At 41.1% G+C, this 17637-nt stretch overlaps 1 protein-coding gene across 18 annotated transcripts in view; it reads right to left on the reverse strand.

Annotated features, from left to right (window-relative positions):
- NCOR1 (nuclear receptor corepressor 1) overlaps positions 1-17637 on the reverse strand; it is a 112991-nt gene that overhangs the window by 28766 nt on the left and 66588 nt on the right. For 12 of the 18 annotated variants that reach the window (XM_075904320.1, XM_075904327.1, XM_075904333.1 and 9 more), the window contains 11 exons: positions 16906-17032; positions 13823-14375; positions 9784-9913; positions 9242-9437; positions 7760-7933; positions 5992-6152; positions 4674-4794; positions 4484-4585; positions 3736-3836; positions 1954-2122; positions 498-641 (listed from right to left, as the gene is read on the reverse strand). In XM_075904320.1, coding sequence (XP_075760435.1) covers positions 498-641; positions 1954-2122; positions 3736-3836; positions 4484-4585; positions 4674-4794; positions 5992-6152; positions 7760-7933; positions 9242-9437; positions 9784-9913; positions 13823-14375; positions 16906-17032 — 1978 coding nt within the window. The remainder of the gene's footprint in view (positions 1-497; positions 642-1953; positions 2123-3735; positions 3837-4483; positions 4586-4673; positions 4795-5991; positions 6153-7759; positions 7934-9241; positions 9438-9783; positions 9914-13822; positions 14376-16905; positions 17033-17637) is intronic. The other 6 variants (XM_075904334.1, XM_075904331.1, XM_075904336.1 and 3 more) reach the window with 1 other exon arrangement.

The following is a 17637-nucleotide window of genomic DNA, read 5'->3' on the forward strand; positions in this document are numbered from 1 at the left end:
CCAGTTGGCTCTACAACACTTAGAGGAATGTTCCCCTGCCTCTTCTATTCCCGAAAGGTACATAGGAAACTTAAAGACTTATGATTCAGCTTCACCACTGTTCTCTTGGTTGGATCACATTCAGGAAATCAGTCATTTCACAAGAGCCCAATATATATATAAATGAACATCACTAGATATTAAGTATTGCCAGCTGCACAATTCTTAGTTAATAAATGTCAGGCAAAATAGAACCTAATACAAGCATTAGTAGTACTAATGTAGTGCTTCTACTATCTACTATGCTATCTACCATTAGCAAATACTAGTTACTTCTCTCAAACAGTAATAGCTCCAAAATGCTTTTACACATCTGTTCGTATCAAGTTACAGTGATCTGATTTCTACATTGACATCTCTTTTCTCTTTCCATGTACTGAAAAGAGGTCCCCTTCTGATTTAGAGTGACCCCAATATTACTGTTACGATGACATAAGATATATTTAATAGCTGCTTACCCTCTAATGGTGCAGACACTGGAGACTCCCTCATTGACATCCCTTGTTTTATATTGCCTTCCATTGTATCGTAACTTCTCTTTAAACTGATTTCATGACCAGTCCTTGGACTCCTGGTTCCTTCTCGGACATTTTTAATGGCTGCTGAATTATACAGATGTGTAGTAAGGAAAAGACAAAAGCGTAACAAAATGAAGCAATCCATTACACAGTAGAATCTTATGATATAGGATACTAAAAAACTTATTCTAACCAGGTTTATCTTCTCAATACTGTACTCAAATGTGTTCATGCCTTTTTAATCTTTTACTACATAAATCTTGTAGTATTACTTTAATAAATATTTGTCTATAATACTGTGACTTGAAATTTGAATGTTAATGTTAAAAGGATTACTTATTTCCCCTAACTCTGACTTTGTAGTACCTTCTGTCCTTTAAAAGGAAGTGTTATTTTAACATTTGTCAACTAATTCTTTAAAACCAATGTAGAAATGAAATACCAGAGAGTCAGTTTTTAACTCTGTTATACACTGTGTAAGGTCCATCATACCACGGTCACCCTTCTAGGCGATTCGAATCGTTTGAGATTCCAATACTGCAAGCTGAACTAGGCAGGTGAAGCCCCCCCCAACCCTCAGAGTTCTACTGACTTCAATGAATTGCTGTGGAAGTGTCTGCCAATGTTAAATCCTAGTACTCCAGTGAGAGTATGTTAGCTTTGGGGGGACACCTTGTTTGATGACAGCTTTTAGAAATCTAGCAGGGTAGCTGCAGATTTTTTTGTAGGTCTTACAAAACCAGCATGTTTGAGGTTTCTTCATTCTTCCAAGTGGAATGGTTGAACAAAAAAATTGGGTAGTAAGGAACCATAAAGGCTTTCGCCATTAAGATTAGTACAATTTTAGAGCAGTTTAAATGTTGACTTAAATGTAAGAACCTGTTTTATACATTATATGAATCCCTCCGCCCATGCTGAAGTGTGGGTTTGAACAGGTATCTGTAATTTAATAAAAATCCTTGTAAGAATATTGTAACTATTTAAAAAACAAACCGGAAATTCAAAGTTTAGGGTCACTAAGAGTTTGGATGGCATGTAATAAATACTGCATGGGGTTATATACTGAATGATGAGGACAAAACAAATATCAAATTGCTCAATGAGGCAGCTCTGTTGAACCTGTAGGAGAAAAACAGGATCTCATAACGTATGGCTATCATAATTCATGCACACACAAAGGGGTAAAGTAAAGATTGCAAAGGTAATCTTCATTGCCATTTCCTAACTTGCAAGTGCTTGACTTTGCATTCTTTTAGCTTAGTGGTGTTTGTATGGAATCATATGTAAAGCAATAGAAAAATAACTGATCTCTAACCTATCAAATCTGTGGATTTTAAAAGAGGAAACTCAATTGCAATACCAACTGCACGGTTATATTGCTTCAATAAATACTTACTGTCATATGATAAGATGTGCCCACTCTTGCCTTCATAAATAACATGTCCTTTGGCTGCAGCTTCCTCTCGGCACTTCTCAGGGCTGCTGTCTTCTGTAGCCAGTCGGGTAATGGTTCCTTTCAGCAATGCATCAGCAGCAATGCCAGACTGAGACAAAGCTGGTGTACCCTGGTGCAATCAAATCAATTAAGCATCATTCTAACTGTGTGCGCAAGACTTTGAAAAGCAGGCACCAGAGAACAAAAAGTGTAGGTGCAGGCCTATCATCCCGGTTCCTTTCATTGGGAATTAAAGTTACAGCTGTAGCATTAGCACCAGTGCAAATTAGTGTATTTTTCACTGCTACATTATGAACCTTTTTTTTATAATGGCAATGGGGAACACTATACAGGCAGTCCCCGAGTTACGCAGATCCGACTTACGTCGGATTCGCAGTTACGAACGGGGCTTTTCTTGCCCTGGAGGACGCAAGCGGCGGGACGTCCAGATGCGCCGCGGTCCCGCCACCCGTGTCCTCCGGGGCGAGAAAAGCTGTTCCGCATCTCCCTAGTCTGCTGGTGCTAGTGCGCCCCTCCCCCCAGCAGACCAGGCTTTTCTCACCGCCGACGCCTGGGGTAGAGCGGCTGGGGCGCTGCTGGGTTGGTCCCCGCAGCGCTGAGGTGCGGCGCTGCGGGGACGTACCCGGCAGCGCCCCAGCTGCTCTGTCCCAGGCGTCCAAATTCAGCCACTGTTGAAACTGATCAGTAGCTGATTCCAGGAAGCCCAGGGAAGAGCAACTCTGCCTCGGGCTTCCTGTAGTCAGCCGCTGGTCAGTTTCAGCAGCGGCTGAATCTGGACACCAGTTCCGATTTACATACAAATTCAACTTAAGAACAAACCTACAGTCCCTATCTTGTACGTAATCCGGGGACTGCCTGTATTACAGCATTCCTTTGTGATGGGGAGCTTTTTTTGGACAAACTATAACTATTTTGGGGAAAATGGAACATCTACTTAGCTAGACTATCATCCAAGATCATTAGGCTGTACTTTATCTTCAAACAACACTGGATAATAAAGTAGCTTCAGAGTCTGATTATAAAAATCAAGAAAGGGCGTTACCAACTCCTGGGTTGTTCGGTTTGCTCATTAATTTCTCCTGCTCCTTTGAATGTACAAACCACCATAAAACTAAGAATGGAATATTATGTGTATCTTAGCATTAGAGACACAAAGGGGTTTAAAAATATTGTATTCCTCGGCTTTTAAAAGCATCTGTACAGGGACAATTACCAAGATTTATTTCTTAATTCTTGCAGTGCAAGGATTTTACTCAGATGTCAGGTTAAAGTACAAGTCTTCCTTTAGCACTACTAAAAAACTGTGATATTTAGCTAAAAAAGCGACGAGGAGTCCTGTGGCACCTTATAGACTAACTGAAGTGTAGGAGCATAAGCTTTCATGGGCAAAGACCCACTTCGTCAGATGCATCTGACGAAGTGGGTCTTTGCCCACGAAAGCTTATGCTCCTACACTTCAGTTAGTCTATAAGGTGCCACAAGACTCCTCGTCGCTTTTGCAGATTCAGACTAACACAGCTACCCCTCTGATACTTAGCTAAAAAAGTTAGACTTGCATGATAAACTCTTTGGCAGAGATAATCCTGGCACTACTGACTTCAGTGGTGTTGGAATTTCATTTTTGGCATGTTAATATTTGCCTATGCAAAGATGTTAAGTTATTTTTTTAAAAGAAACCTGTGTGCTAGTACCACACACTAGAAGGCAGAGAGAGAAAAAAACCTGAGTAATGGAGCCTCGCAGAGAAGGGATGGTTTCAACAGGAACTTTGTTGGCTGGAGTTCCCCGTGTTATACTTCCTTCTTGTATGGTGGTTGTGGTGCCTGATTCAAAATTATATGAAAAATCATAAATAAGGCCCCATCAAATTCAATTGGCAGCTAAAAACAAAATCACTCATTTAAAATAATCTAAAGATCTCTCCAGGGTGACAACTGAAAAAGTTAAACTGAATATTGTTTTATTTACTGTTTAATAATAGTATTACTAATTACTATAGATCCATATAGAACAGAAAGATGAAAAATAAAGTTGCAGTTCCATTACAGTGTGCTTTTGTCAGTATTTTTATATATAGCCTGTTTCATTGCTTTATCGATGTCTTTAAAACCTGCAGGAAGTGGTTTCCTGCTCCATGCCGCTTCCCATCACTCCCCATGACCAGGAATGGCGATCCGCGGCTAACAGGAGTTGCGATCGCCGATTACCTGCAGCCATGCAGGCAAATACAGTAGTGGCAGCCCACCAAGGACTAACCCTGGAGAGCCGCTGGCGTGTTCTTGTGCACACCTGGTTTATAGAAAGACTGGAAAAGCACTTGGACACCCTGCCTTGAGAAGGACCAAGGGTACCTAGTGACTCATGACAGATTTGATGACAAGTCAAGTGTTCAGAACTATAAAAATTAACGGACTAATTTCCATCGTCCTTGAACTAAAATTGATTGCACAACAGATGGCTATTTGTTTACCTCTGACCACACCTTCATGCTGTGCCCTGACCAAGAGGCCCTCAGGCTGGGAATTCTGGCTTCTGGGAGAAAACTCTTCTTGCTTGATGTAGGGGATGGAGGCTAGTTAGGGAAAAAAAGAATTAATTGTGTACTACTACTAATGCGCAAACCTTACGTATAATGTTTATGTTGGCTTTGGTTTTCCTACCAGGTTTAGCAGATTCCTGTTGCCTCGGCAGGCCAAGAGATATGGATCCCACAGAGGGTTTTGCTGGTTCTTGACTATAAGAAGCTTGACTATGGGATGTTAAATAAGTGCCAGGTGTTCCCTAGAAGGATAAGTCACATCAGTAAATTTTCTTTGAGTAATGGATGTTAAATTACTACAGCAGATTGTCATTAACTACAGCATTTTAATTTTTAATTATTTAAGTTGAAATAAGGGATGAGCTGACCAAAATACCTTGTATTGCTACATAAGTAAAACACTTATAAAAACTCTGAGCACCCAGACACCTCCTGCAGCATAACAAATAGGAATCAGGAATAAATAAGCACATTCAGCCAGTGAGCAGATACACAAAGCTCTTTCCACCCCACCCACCCCAGTTTGTCCATGTGGCTCCTAATAGGTAAAGTTTGGGATGGGCTCACTTTCAGTACTGGAGTAAACATAACGCTGCACATCATTAGCTTCAGTGCCAACTGCCACTCTACAGACTGTATAAAAGCAAATGGCATAACAAACCATTCTACTGGTAGTCTCCCATTTTTAGTTCTGTACTGCTTAGATGTTAAACAATATTCAACACTGGCTTATCTATAAATGAACTTGTGCAGATGCCTCTTGTCTTAAAAGTTATAGGATGCGTCTACACTAGCTCATTAGTTTGAGCTAGGTAGGGTAATGATGGCAAGCGGAGTTGCAAATGAAGCCCGGGATTTAAATATCCCGGGCGCCACCATTTTTAAATCCCCCTTAGTCTGAACTCCGTGCCCGCGGCTACACGCAGCACGGACTACGTAGTTTGAATTAAAGATCCTAATTCGAACTACCGTTACTTCTCATTAGGATCTTTAATTCAAACTACCTACTCCATGCCGCGTGTAGCCGCGGGCACGGAGTTCGGACTAAGGGGGATTTAAAAATGGCGGCGCCTGGGAACATGCAAATGAAGCCCGGGATATTTAAATTCCGGGCTTCATTTGCAACTCCGCTTGCCCTCATTACCCTACCTAGCTCAAACTAGCGAGCTAGTGTAGACATACGCATAGAAATGATGGCCAAATGCAGTCTGCAGAGTTCTACAGTGCAGAACCCCACAGTTCTTGTCTTTAGGGAGGTTACAGATCCTAGCCAACTCTTTCTATTAAAGATAAGGACTATAATCTGCTCCATTGGGTTTCTGGTAGGTTAGGGTTAACACTTACATAGGAAAAGAATAAACACCGTGCTTGGGAAATAAAGTTGGATCTGATAGAGTAACAGGAGAAAAACATTAAACTGTTAAGTAACATTCTCTTACTTGTGAGATTGAGCCTCCCATAATGAATGATGGTTTTTCTGATGGCATAGTAGTTTTGGAGGATGGAATGAGTGGAGGTGGTGGTCTGGTTGGCCGGGTTGTTGGGAGCCGGACACCTTCAGGTATATTTGTTATTACTTGATGAGGAGCAGGCTGGAGAACTTTTAAAGAAAAAGCTTGTTAAACTATAGGGCACATTTCTGGTGCTATTATTCACTATATAAATAACTGAAAAATAGAAACAAGTGAAATTCTTCATCTTACAGTGTACAAGAACTGCTTAGTAATATGTCCTAAAACATTTTAGATAGATTTTCCCTCTGCAAATCTTTATGGTGTATATATTTAAATTCTGTGGAAATTAAACTTGTTAAAAGTACAAAAATAAATGGCAATATCAGCATTTTAAAAACTTTGAAATTGAAAATTTCAACCAAAGCGGACAAAGTTCACCACGAAGGGTTTTCCCCCTCCACAATTATTTTTGTTAATACTTGATTAGATTTGGTTTTAATTTAGTCTTCCCTTAGTTTGTCATCTATTATGGTCAGACATCACATTCTGGGAAAGAAAGAACTGTGATAACAAAAGTTACATATTTCTGGATTGAATTATTTTTCTGTAGTTGACATAACGGCTAGAGCAGTGGTCTCCTACCTTTTTGAGCACGAGATCACTTTTTGAATTTAAGTGCAATTCAAGATATACCTCAAATATAAATACCCTTGCCCCGCCGTACTTTCATCAGCCTGGGGCAGAGAGTTAGGGTGCAGGCTCTGGTCTTGGATTAAGGGATCTGGAGTTTGAGCGCGGCTCTGAGCTGAGCTTGGGGCAGGCAGTTGGAATGTAGGAGAGGATTCTAGGTGCAGGCTCTGGGGTGGCATTTGGATGCAGGGGTGCTAGAGCAGGGATTTGGGGTGCAGGAGGGGGTTCATGACTGGGGTAGAAGTTTGGGATGTGGACTCCAGTTGGGCACTGCTGGTGGCTCCTGGTTGGTGGTGCAGTGGGACTCAGGCAAGCTCACTCCTGCCCAGGCCCACTCCCTAAAGCAGCCAGCAAACTCCCACCCAAGTCCTGTGGTGCCCCCTCTCTGTTCTGTGGAGATACGATACATAGTGGGAGGGGGCGGGGCACCTTGACATTTGCCCCCTCCTCTTCCTTCCCTGCCCAGCAAGCAGGAGGCTCCCCGGGGGACGGGCAGCTCCAAGTCAAAGAGCAGGAGATGAGCAGCAGTGGGGGGAGGAGGCAGCTGAAGTGCCAGCACTTGATAGCCTCTTGGCCAAATCTGTCAGGATCATCTGTCTGAGGCTCCAAGATCTACTGGTTGGTGACCACTGGGCTACAGCCTATTAAAAAACACTTTCAACAGGTACTAATGTACCTTATAACAGGTTCTACTTTCCTTCCTCCACTCATATCATATTGGATAATTATCTTTGTAAGTTAAATTAAAATCCTCATGTGTCATTTTGGCACCGTGCTGGAGCTCTAATAAATTTCAAAGCCCCAAAGCCATAAGATTTCATATTTGGTTAATAAAATACACATTAGGAAAAAAAGAACCAGCTGATGCAAAATGAGCACAAACATGAGCGCAAACATTCTCTGTGACCGGAGAATTCCAAAGGAAGTCTATTTACAAAAAAGCCATTTATCTTTCATTAGTGCAAATAAGCCTTTAAAGAGAGTTTAATGACATTAAATCATGGAAGTGTAACCTAGAAAGGTAGCCAGCCAATGGCCATTATGTAAAACAGATAATATTTACCTGGTGGGACACTATAGCGAGCTGCATTCATATCAGGCTGGGGGGAAGCTTTACTGACTTCTCTTGGAGATAGCCTGTACGGCGATGCCGACCTTGCTGCTGTGTTTTGCACTTGAGCTTCCTGCTCCATTGCCCGTTTAACCTCAACGTAAGGCATATAAGCAACTGGTTTTCCTATAAAAGTTAAGGTTATCAGAATGAGAGAACCACCCTGTATTAAAATAGCATGAAAAGAACCAGATAACAACCACCATGCAACAAGACCATCGATGCTAAAGTCAAGTGCATTCCTGTGAGGAGTTTAAGAGCTTCAATTCCAATAGCGCTGCTTCAATTACATAACTAAAGAGTTCCATGCACAATACTACTTAATCACAGCACTGAAGCACGTGAAGACTTCACAGCTAACTAAAGGCCTTCTTCCCATCCTGGAATAAAGGGAGCTTCCAGAGTAGTTTCCCTTCATCCCAAGAGAAAAATGTTTGGAGGGATTCAAGATAAGTAAGTGTCTTTCAATCAGAAATTACTGAGACTTCAGACAGTTTTGCATATGAAGCCACAAGTGTACAGATTTCCGACAGCTTTTTGGCAATCCCTACAAACTGAGTGTGTGTTTAATTCTGTAGCCTTTTGAGTCTTCCAGATTCAGATTTATACATATAGAGCTGAACATCACTGAACAACTGACCTTGGCACAATCATAATTTTAAGTTACATAATTTTATTACTGGAGCACGAAAAAAGCTGGCAAAGAAGATTGTGATGTTATGCACATTTTTTCCTATGGGAGAAGTTAAACGAAAGATTCATCCTCTCGCCGGTTTCAATTTATTTCAATAAAATTATTCACTCTATACTTTATAATGCCAATTTTCATAGATGCAGACAAAGCTTTCAAGCGTAATTAAATTAAAAACAAACAGTACCAGAATAACTCAAGCCTCTTTCACCAACAGAAATTGTGGTATAATACCTCACACAGCTTCTCTCTCTTGCTCTCAACAGGTTAACTCAAGTAGTTTGATTTAAGGATCTAAGTTGGGTCACCTCTGGATGTACAAGACTGGAAGAGATTTTATCACTGACTCTCAAAACACAAAGGGACCAGATAACAGCATCACTGCATAACTTAGCATCACTGCATCCACCATCTTAAATGCTAGACTAGTTTCCTTCCTTTCCGCAGTACTAGGGTCTTGGTACATCCATCCATAACTAGAGAAGGGTTTCCAGCAAGATGCCTTTTTCTCTTCACACAACTACATATGAGGCACTGCAAGGCAGTTTGTAATTTGCTTGCTAGTTACGGTAGGAAACCCTATTCCAGGACACTGGTGATCAACGTACACTAAGACAAAACATTAGCAGAGGGTCTAGCAGAGTCCTAGAATTGATTTCTGTAGCTTATGATCTAGAAGTTGACCTTTGTTTCAATATGTAGGGTTGCTTAATTCCTGAATTTTCAAGAGAGATATTGCCTACCTTCCCACTCAATACTAGGGCTCTTGGAGGTGCCACACGGGCTTGCAGAACTTCTATACTCCATATCGATATGTTCCTGCCTCTGGCGCTGCTCCTCCAGCAATGCTGACTCATGCATAGCTTTAATGTGCCGCTGATACAGAGCGTAACCACTCATGGGTGTTCCAATAGGTACATTACATGGGCTACAAGAGACCTAAAAGGGAAGAAAATAAGTCCACCTCTATATATTACATATTGCAGATATACCAAGATTTAGCAAGCAGCCTTTTGATGACTAACTCATCTCTAGTGGCACCACATCAAAGAAGGAAATCTACTTTTATATATTTTGAAGGCAGCATCAGAACTTTTCCAGGCACTTTTAAAGCTAATTGTTCTGCATTTATTACTGCAATTTAAACTCATTCACAATCTGAAAAGTTGTCAAACTCACAGTGGTAAGACAAAGAAACAAGTCAGACTTTACGTGACTAGTAACAAAATGTTACATTAAATTATGGTTACTGCAGATTCGGCTTTAAACAACATTAAGAACGTACCATAGGTGGTATGACAGCAGCTCGGTGGTGAAGTTGTTGTAAGTCCATCGGCCCTTGTTTTATTGTGGAAGATACTAGGATAGACCCAGTAGGGTTTAACAGTGATGGCTTTGAATCCATAGTGAAGATTCTGGAGAAGGAGAGATGGGGGGGAAAGGAGAGCAGAAAATTAAAACAAGATCTTGTTAGGCTCACAAACAGAAACGCTCTTTTACGGATTTAAACAACTGAAAAGCAAAGCACAAGTAGGGCAAAAAGTTGCATGAATACCTACTAGACTAAATCTGAGTGGAATATGCGCTGCAACCACTCAAAGAATACAACTTTCCCTACATCAAAATAGCACAGTACAATGCACACGAGACCAGAACAAAGCAGAAGGCAACATTCCAGTAAGTTTGCTTATGTTCCAATTTAAATTTCTTAATTGTGCAGCATTATTAAGAACTTGTCTGTTCATTTATTTAGTTGAGTGAAATAAAATGGTGACAGTTTAAAAAGAAGTCATGTCATATTCTTGTCCTCTCCATTTTTCCAATTGTGTGTCTGGGTTCGTTTTATGTATTTTCAGGGATAAAGCCTCCCTGGCCTTACTCCAGAAGACTATAAAAACTATCTTGTCCCACATTTTGAAATTCTTGGAACTTGCAGGACTTTTATGGAAAGCCTTTCACCACACAAATATCTGCTGTGAAATCAACAAAACGAAGAGAAAAACCTATTTAACAGGATAGAACTTCCACTATAAAATGCATCAACAAATTATAAAGCGTAGAGAGGTTTGATCAGGACTGTGGTAGACCAGCTCAATTCTCAGAGGAATAAAAGTGTCCTAGTATATTTTGCTCAATTCAGAGCAAGAAGTGCTGTATCACCACTTGTGTTCAACTAGTCTGAACAACCAAGTATAGGATGACTCCTATGCACGTTAAGACTACTTACCAGTTCAAAGGATGTGGGAAGCAACAGAGTTTTCCAATAAATTGTGACAATACTTACCGCAAATCCTATTTTTTGAGATTTTTTTTGCATCAGGTATCACAGTATTAATTAAATCCTGTCTAGTGTATTTGCAAATCACCCTTCACCGGTTTTCACACCTCCTGTTTTTTCAGACACACATCTCTACCTATCTTTCACAACTTGAGATCAAACTGCTACCACCAAAACGGCCTGATGCTTAGAAAAGATCAGCTCACAGATGAACAACATCTGGTTAAAGCTGCACCTGAGCAAGACAGAGGTGATGCTGGCAGATAAAGGAAAGCAATTAAGAGTTTCCAGTCACAGTGCAGTTTCCTTTGATTGAAAGTACACATCCACCATTGGTCAATTCAGTCCATAGTCTAGGTCTGAGGTTTGATTCCTCATGAACGCTAAGCTTCCACATAACAGCTTTCAGAAATAATGCTTTCTATCATCTCCAGCTGGCTAAGAGGCTCTGTCCCATCCTGGTGGACAATGAGTCAGGGTTAATTATTTACATTTATCACTTCTTCACTGGATCAAAGCCATGAATATACCTAGGCATGAAGACATCTGCATTTAGCAAACTCCAGCTAAAAGTGCAACCTGTCTCCTTAGCAACTCAGGCAACCTCAGATAGGTCCTCTACTCCCTATACTGGCTTCCCACAGAATTTTTATCTAAACTGAAGGTTTCGCTCAGTCATCATTCTTCAAAGGACTCATGGCCTGGGCTCAGGATATCTAGAAGATTGTGGTCAACAATGTCAATCCTCCCACACCAGAGAATTCTCTACAAAAAAGTGTAAAGCTTGTCTGTGCAGGAGACAGTTTTCTTGGAGACCAGTCCAAGACACCAAACATCGCCACCTTACACTCCAAGGCTCCACTCTCAACCTTGCTTTCTTTAATGTAATACACAGGGCTTGACAAACAATGTAATCTACTCGCCAGGCGAGTAGATTACACCCTGGAAGAGCTGGCGCAGAGCGATCTGCGCATGCGCAGAGCACAGAACCGCGCGGCTGGCGAGCGGGGCTCGCCACTGCTCGGCAAGCCCTGGTAATACACATAGCAAACAAGTACATTTAATAAAATCCTACCAAAACAAGACATTCCCCGAACACATCTCTCCCAGGAGAGAGGATCTGAGAACAAACGTGACAGATGTTAGATATCACAATTGCTTTCTAAGCTACACAGTTTTTTAATCACACATCACTCTATGTAGCTTAGAAAGAATAGGGGAAAAATCTGGGTTTCTGTTTCTTCAGGTAACCCGTAACATATTAGCATATCTCAGAATAATCTCTTTTATGAACAGGGACTCTCCACATAACAGATGAACTGTCCATTCCCCATTATCAAATAAAGGACATTCAAAATATATTTTTTCTGGATTTGTGTCACTGTACAAAATGTTCTGTATCAAGACAATGGGGGGAGGAATAGCTCAGTGCTTTGAGCATTGGCCTGCTAAGCCCAGGGTTGGGAGTTCAATCCTTGAGGGGGCCATTTAGGGATCTGGAGCAAATCTGTCAGGGATGGTACTTGGTCCTGCCATGAGGGCAGGGGACTGGACTTGACCTCTCAAGGTCCCTTCCAGCTCTATGAGATAGGTATATCTCCATATAAAACCACTTTGCTATTCAACTAAAATGAGAATTCTCTTCAATTTTCTTAGACAGGTTTGGGACAGACTTTCCAAATTACCACACTTGTACCAGAAAATCTTGGCACAATACTAGTTTCTCTACAATCCTTGGAAGGACACAGGATTACATATCATGGAGACTTATAAGAAAATGTGGCAATTTGTGATGCTTTGGAAAATGTTTCTGATTGTTTTCAATAAGGTGCAATCTTTTCCAAAAAACGCTCAACATGCACATAATCGGTTAATTGAATAGTTGAGTAACCTCATGAATTCTTATCAGTTAGTCAACTATTCTATAGCCCCCAGAGGCGGGGCCGGCAGCCGCTGTATCACAAGCAGTAGTGCAGGGTGTCAGGTGGGAGCTGGTCCACGAGGGGAGCCAGTTTAAAAACCAACTCCTCGTTATGGACCAGCTGCCTGTTGCTCAGTGCTCCTGACTGATAGAGGCAGCAGTGCAGGGTGACAGCAGCCTCTGTCTAAGGTGGGTCTGAGCTGGAACTGAGCCAGGCTACCTGCCTGCCTGGCTGCTAATACACTTTAAATGCAGAGCCGCAGCAGGAGTAGGTTCTGGACCAGGTGCGAGCCAGAACTCAGCTGGGCTGCTGGTCAGCCTGCTAAAAAATTTACTGGCAAAGGTGGGGAGAAGGAAATGCGTGTAGTCTATAGCGTTAACCTATAAGCTTTTGCTTATCTATTAATCGGTTAACTGACTATACTATTACATCCCTAGTTTTGGGACATACTGCTAGATCAGGAGTTTCAGAGGGGTAGCCATGTTAGTCTAACTGAAAAAAATTTCAACAACAAATAATCCTGCAGCAACTTAGAGACAAACAAAAAATGAAGATGGTATCATGAGCTTTCATGGGTACAACCATTCTTCAGATGATACCTGTTAGATCAGGGACCAGTATGCATTTAATTATTAAGACTACTTTTTGAGAGAGAATGCGCCTTCCTTTCTGGAAGCCCCTTTCCCTGCAAGAGTGCATACTACTTGCAAAATCAAGCAGCATCACCACTTATAAAACTGGAAAGCAGAATTCAGAAGAACATGGCTCCAACTAAACCATTTGAAAACTGAGTTTTAATGTTTAAGCTACAAAATATATTATGCTAAAAATCACAACGTTCAAACCACAGCGTTGCGTGAAAGTGGTAAAACACACACAGTGTTCCATACTTTGCTGGAACGTCTTCCAGTTACATAGAAGGATTTTTTTTAAAAAAAAAAGAGCACTATCTAGTTCAGTATCTTTTGTCACAAACATCCCAAGTAGGATTTGGTCCACTAGATACATTTTTATATATATTTATGACATGCGTGCGCGCACACTCCCTCCTCCCCCCACCTCACTCACCTTCTCTCAAAGGGTAATGTAATGTCTCTCTCTCATAACCAAGTGATTCAACTCACCTTTGTCTTTCGGGTTCCCCGTCAACATCCTCATCAGCGCTACAAGTAGCACTGGAATCATTGTCTGAAGGCGGCTCTGGTCTTGCTGTATTAGTCTGCTGTGGCAGGCTGAAGTCCATTTCCTCAGGTTCTGACTTTTCCTTGGGTTTCTCCAGATCCTTCTCTTTGGTATCACTCTCTACTTTCACTTGAATATTCTCTGGTAACCTCATTTCAGCATCTACAGGTTCTACTTTGGTATGCACCGGAAGGCTGAGCACAGGCTTAACTTCAGCAGACTGGCTTCTATTGTCCATCTCCATTGGTTCCTCTGCCTCATTAATTTCTTCCTTAACTTGGAGCTCAGTGTTCTGACTTTCAGCTGTTTGTGTACTTTGGCCTGCCGAGGAGGGAGATGCATTAGGCAGGGTTTTAATGGCAGATTCCTGTTCTGTTGATGTCTCAGTGGTTATCCTAGAAGCAGAGCTCTCCGATGTAGCCTCTTCACTGGGTTTGACAGCTTCCACCAGTGAAGGAGATGGAGCACTCTCTGTATCTGAACTATTTTCAGCACCTGAAAGACATTGTTCTTGCATCAACACTCAGAATATAATTAACAAGCTCTACCTGGACAGCGAACAACTGCTCTAGTCTTACAGTACCCACAAATATACTAAGTGTCCCACAGTACAAATAAGACTACAAAAAAATCATTCACCACCTAGTTTCACACCTAATGCAAATGCTGACTTAACATGGGAAGCTTTTCATCATTTGCAAGCACTGGAAGCAACTCATGCACAAACACAAACTATACAGATGTATTGCATCTCAGAAATCTCTCTTTCAAAACATATTTTAACTTTAGGTATTAGTCAACAGGCTAGACACTTGAAATGAAGAATTTGAAGAGCTGATACACTTCTAAAATTGGAATCCAACCACTGAAAAAAAGGATGCTATATGAAAAGTGTGCTATTGGCTTTCATACAGAGAGCTGACCAATTTTCAGAAAACAACGCCATGCTTCACAGCTAGTGAGAAACTAGGGTTTTCTACCTAGAGCAAGAATATTTTGTAGCATTTAAAATAAATGCTTGCACTTCAGTCACTTTCCCAGAGAAATGTAAAATGGAATCGTATGGTAAAATTGCCTAACAATTAATAAAAAAATTATATTAAGCTCTAAATGCCAAGAGAACACCAGAACTACATAATATAGCACAACAGATTATATTCAGAAGTCTTATTTTATGATCGCAATCACTGGTGTAAAAAACATTTTTACAGGAAATAGTTCAGAAATAAAACAACAAAAGCTTGTGATGATGTTAAGGATGTTACGTGCCTTTCCTATTCAACTGATGTCTAGTGCAAAGTAGGCAGAACACTGTACAGCCTTCCAGTTAACTGAAAGGTTTAGGTTCTCTCCATTGTCATTTTACTTATGTAACCATTGTGTATAGAACTATATGCCTGACAAAATGAATGTCTGTGCTTACACAGAACCACAAAGCAAAGGAACTCCACAAGTTTTACTGAATAATTCATTAAAAGGGTCTTTTCTGTGTTAGATTAAAAACATGGATGGGGGCAAAATTTGAAGATTCATCAATTTAACTGACCAACCTTGTTTGCCTTTCTTTCTCCCTCAGCCCAGGTGCTGCTGCTGCTGCATGGCGAAAGAGCGGGGGGGGTCCTTCTCTTCTCTTGGTAGCCCCAGAGCACTCTCCTTAACTCCAAACCCCTCAACCCAGCCTCTCCATATAGCCTGCACCTCCTACCTGGAGCCCTCACACCACTCTACCCCCACACCCTGTCCCAGTCCTGAGCTGCCCATCCTAGCACCTGCTTCCTCAGCCAGAGCCTTTACACCTTTGCACCCCAAACCTCTTCCCTAGGCCTGAGCCCCCTCCCAAACTCAGAATCCCTCACACCGTTGTTATATGCATCAACATGAAGGTGATGCATCACACGTCACCTCCATATTGGTGCACATAAAATTCATTCTGCCCGTGGTGCGAAAAGTTAGAGGGAACACTGATGTACACCAGTCTCCTGTCTTCCAATAGTGGCCAGTGTCAGATGTTTTCAGAGAATGACTAGCAGGGTAATTTAGAGTGATCCATATTCTTATTGTCCAGTCCCATCTTCTGACAGATTAGGGACACCCAGAGCATGAGGTTATGTCCCTAATTATTGTAGCTAATACAAACTGATGGTCCTATCCTCCACAAACTTCTCTCTTTTTTGAACCAAGTTATCGTTTTTGTCATCACAACATTCCATGGCAACAAGTTCTACAGACTGACTGTGTGTTGCACGTATGTCCTTACGCCTATTTTAAACCTACTGTAATTCCACTGGGTCATCTCTGGGTCTTCGTATGTGATTTTATTACATTGCTCCTTAGTCATCATTCTCCAAGATGAACAGTGTCTTTTAATCTCTCCTCCTCTAGAAGAGGTGCCACACATCTAATCATTTTTGCTGCTCTTCCCTGTACTTTTTCCAATTCTAATAATATATTTTTGAGAGGAGGCAATCAGAACTGCATGCATTATTCAAGGTGTGGGCATACCATGGATTTATATACTCACATGATGATATTTTCTGTTTTACAGTATAATCTATCCCCTTTCCTAAACATTCTTAACATTATTAGTGTTTTTGACTACTGCTGCACACTGGATGTTTTCAGAGCAATAATTCCTAGATATGAGTGGTAGTAGCTAATTTAGATTCTCTTATTTTGTATGTACTATTGGGATTGTGTTTTCCATCATACATTACTTTGCACTTATCAATATTGAATTTCATCAGCCATTTTGTTGCCCGGTGACCTAATTTTGGGAAATCCCTTTGTAACACTTGACAGTCAGCTTTGGACTTCAGTTTATTCAGACACAGATATAGTAATCCTACTTGCTAAACATCAACCTGACAGAAAGTCTGAAAACTCCCCTAGACGAATTTAATTAAACGGAATGCAACTTTTTAATCATCATGACAACTTCTGCAGGTGATCAAATATCACAATGGTGGATCATTTTAGTGCTAGGAGGGATTTCCTTCAGAACTTATTCTGACATGTCAATAATTACCCTCACTGTCTTCTGGATTCTCCTCTTCATTGGATGCTTCAATATCTTCATCCTCCTGTGCAGAAACAGTCGATGCCACACTTTCACATTGTGATACATCCCGCTCCTCACGAGGCCTCCGTGAAGACTACAACAGAAAGAATTAAGATTTGCTACTTCTTGAAAACTTCCATTGTCTTATTTTAAATGCAGTCTCTCTCCATTTTATATCAGATTCAGAAGTTAAAGAATGCTCTACTTAGCAATGGCATTTCTTTCTGCACTGATTTACACTTTGATTGAACTCAGGCAGTACTGCAGGGGGCCAAAAAGGAATACAGTATTGCCAAAGGCACAAAAAAAGATTTCAAGACACACCCAGAATCAGCAGTTATTTCCCTTGTTAACTCCCACTCTGTCACTGTGCCACTCATTTTCCAAAGCTGTAAGCACCTGCCTAACTCTGCTCCCAATTAAGTCAAACTACTCCCATTGATACTGACTTAAGCTAGACCAGCATTGTGCTTTGGGAAATCCATCTTTGGTGTTTTATTTTGGCTCCATGTGCAGAAACATTTGGTTGCTGATGTTTCACTAACTATCCTAACCTGTTTGATACTGTTGATGTTAGCAGCTTCAATCCAAAGACTTTCACATTGTGGATGAAAACCCTCGATACAGGTGAGTTTGCAAAACACTTTGGAATTCTTCAGGAGGAAATATATTTGACCAAAAATGCAAAATACTACTATT

The sequence above is a fragment of the Pelodiscus sinensis genome, chromosome 21 (assembly GCF_049634645.1).
Source record: "Pelodiscus sinensis isolate JC-2024 chromosome 21, ASM4963464v1, whole genome shotgun sequence".
In the NCBI taxonomy this organism is placed as follows: domain Eukaryota; kingdom Metazoa; phylum Chordata; order Testudines; family Trionychidae; genus Pelodiscus; species Pelodiscus sinensis.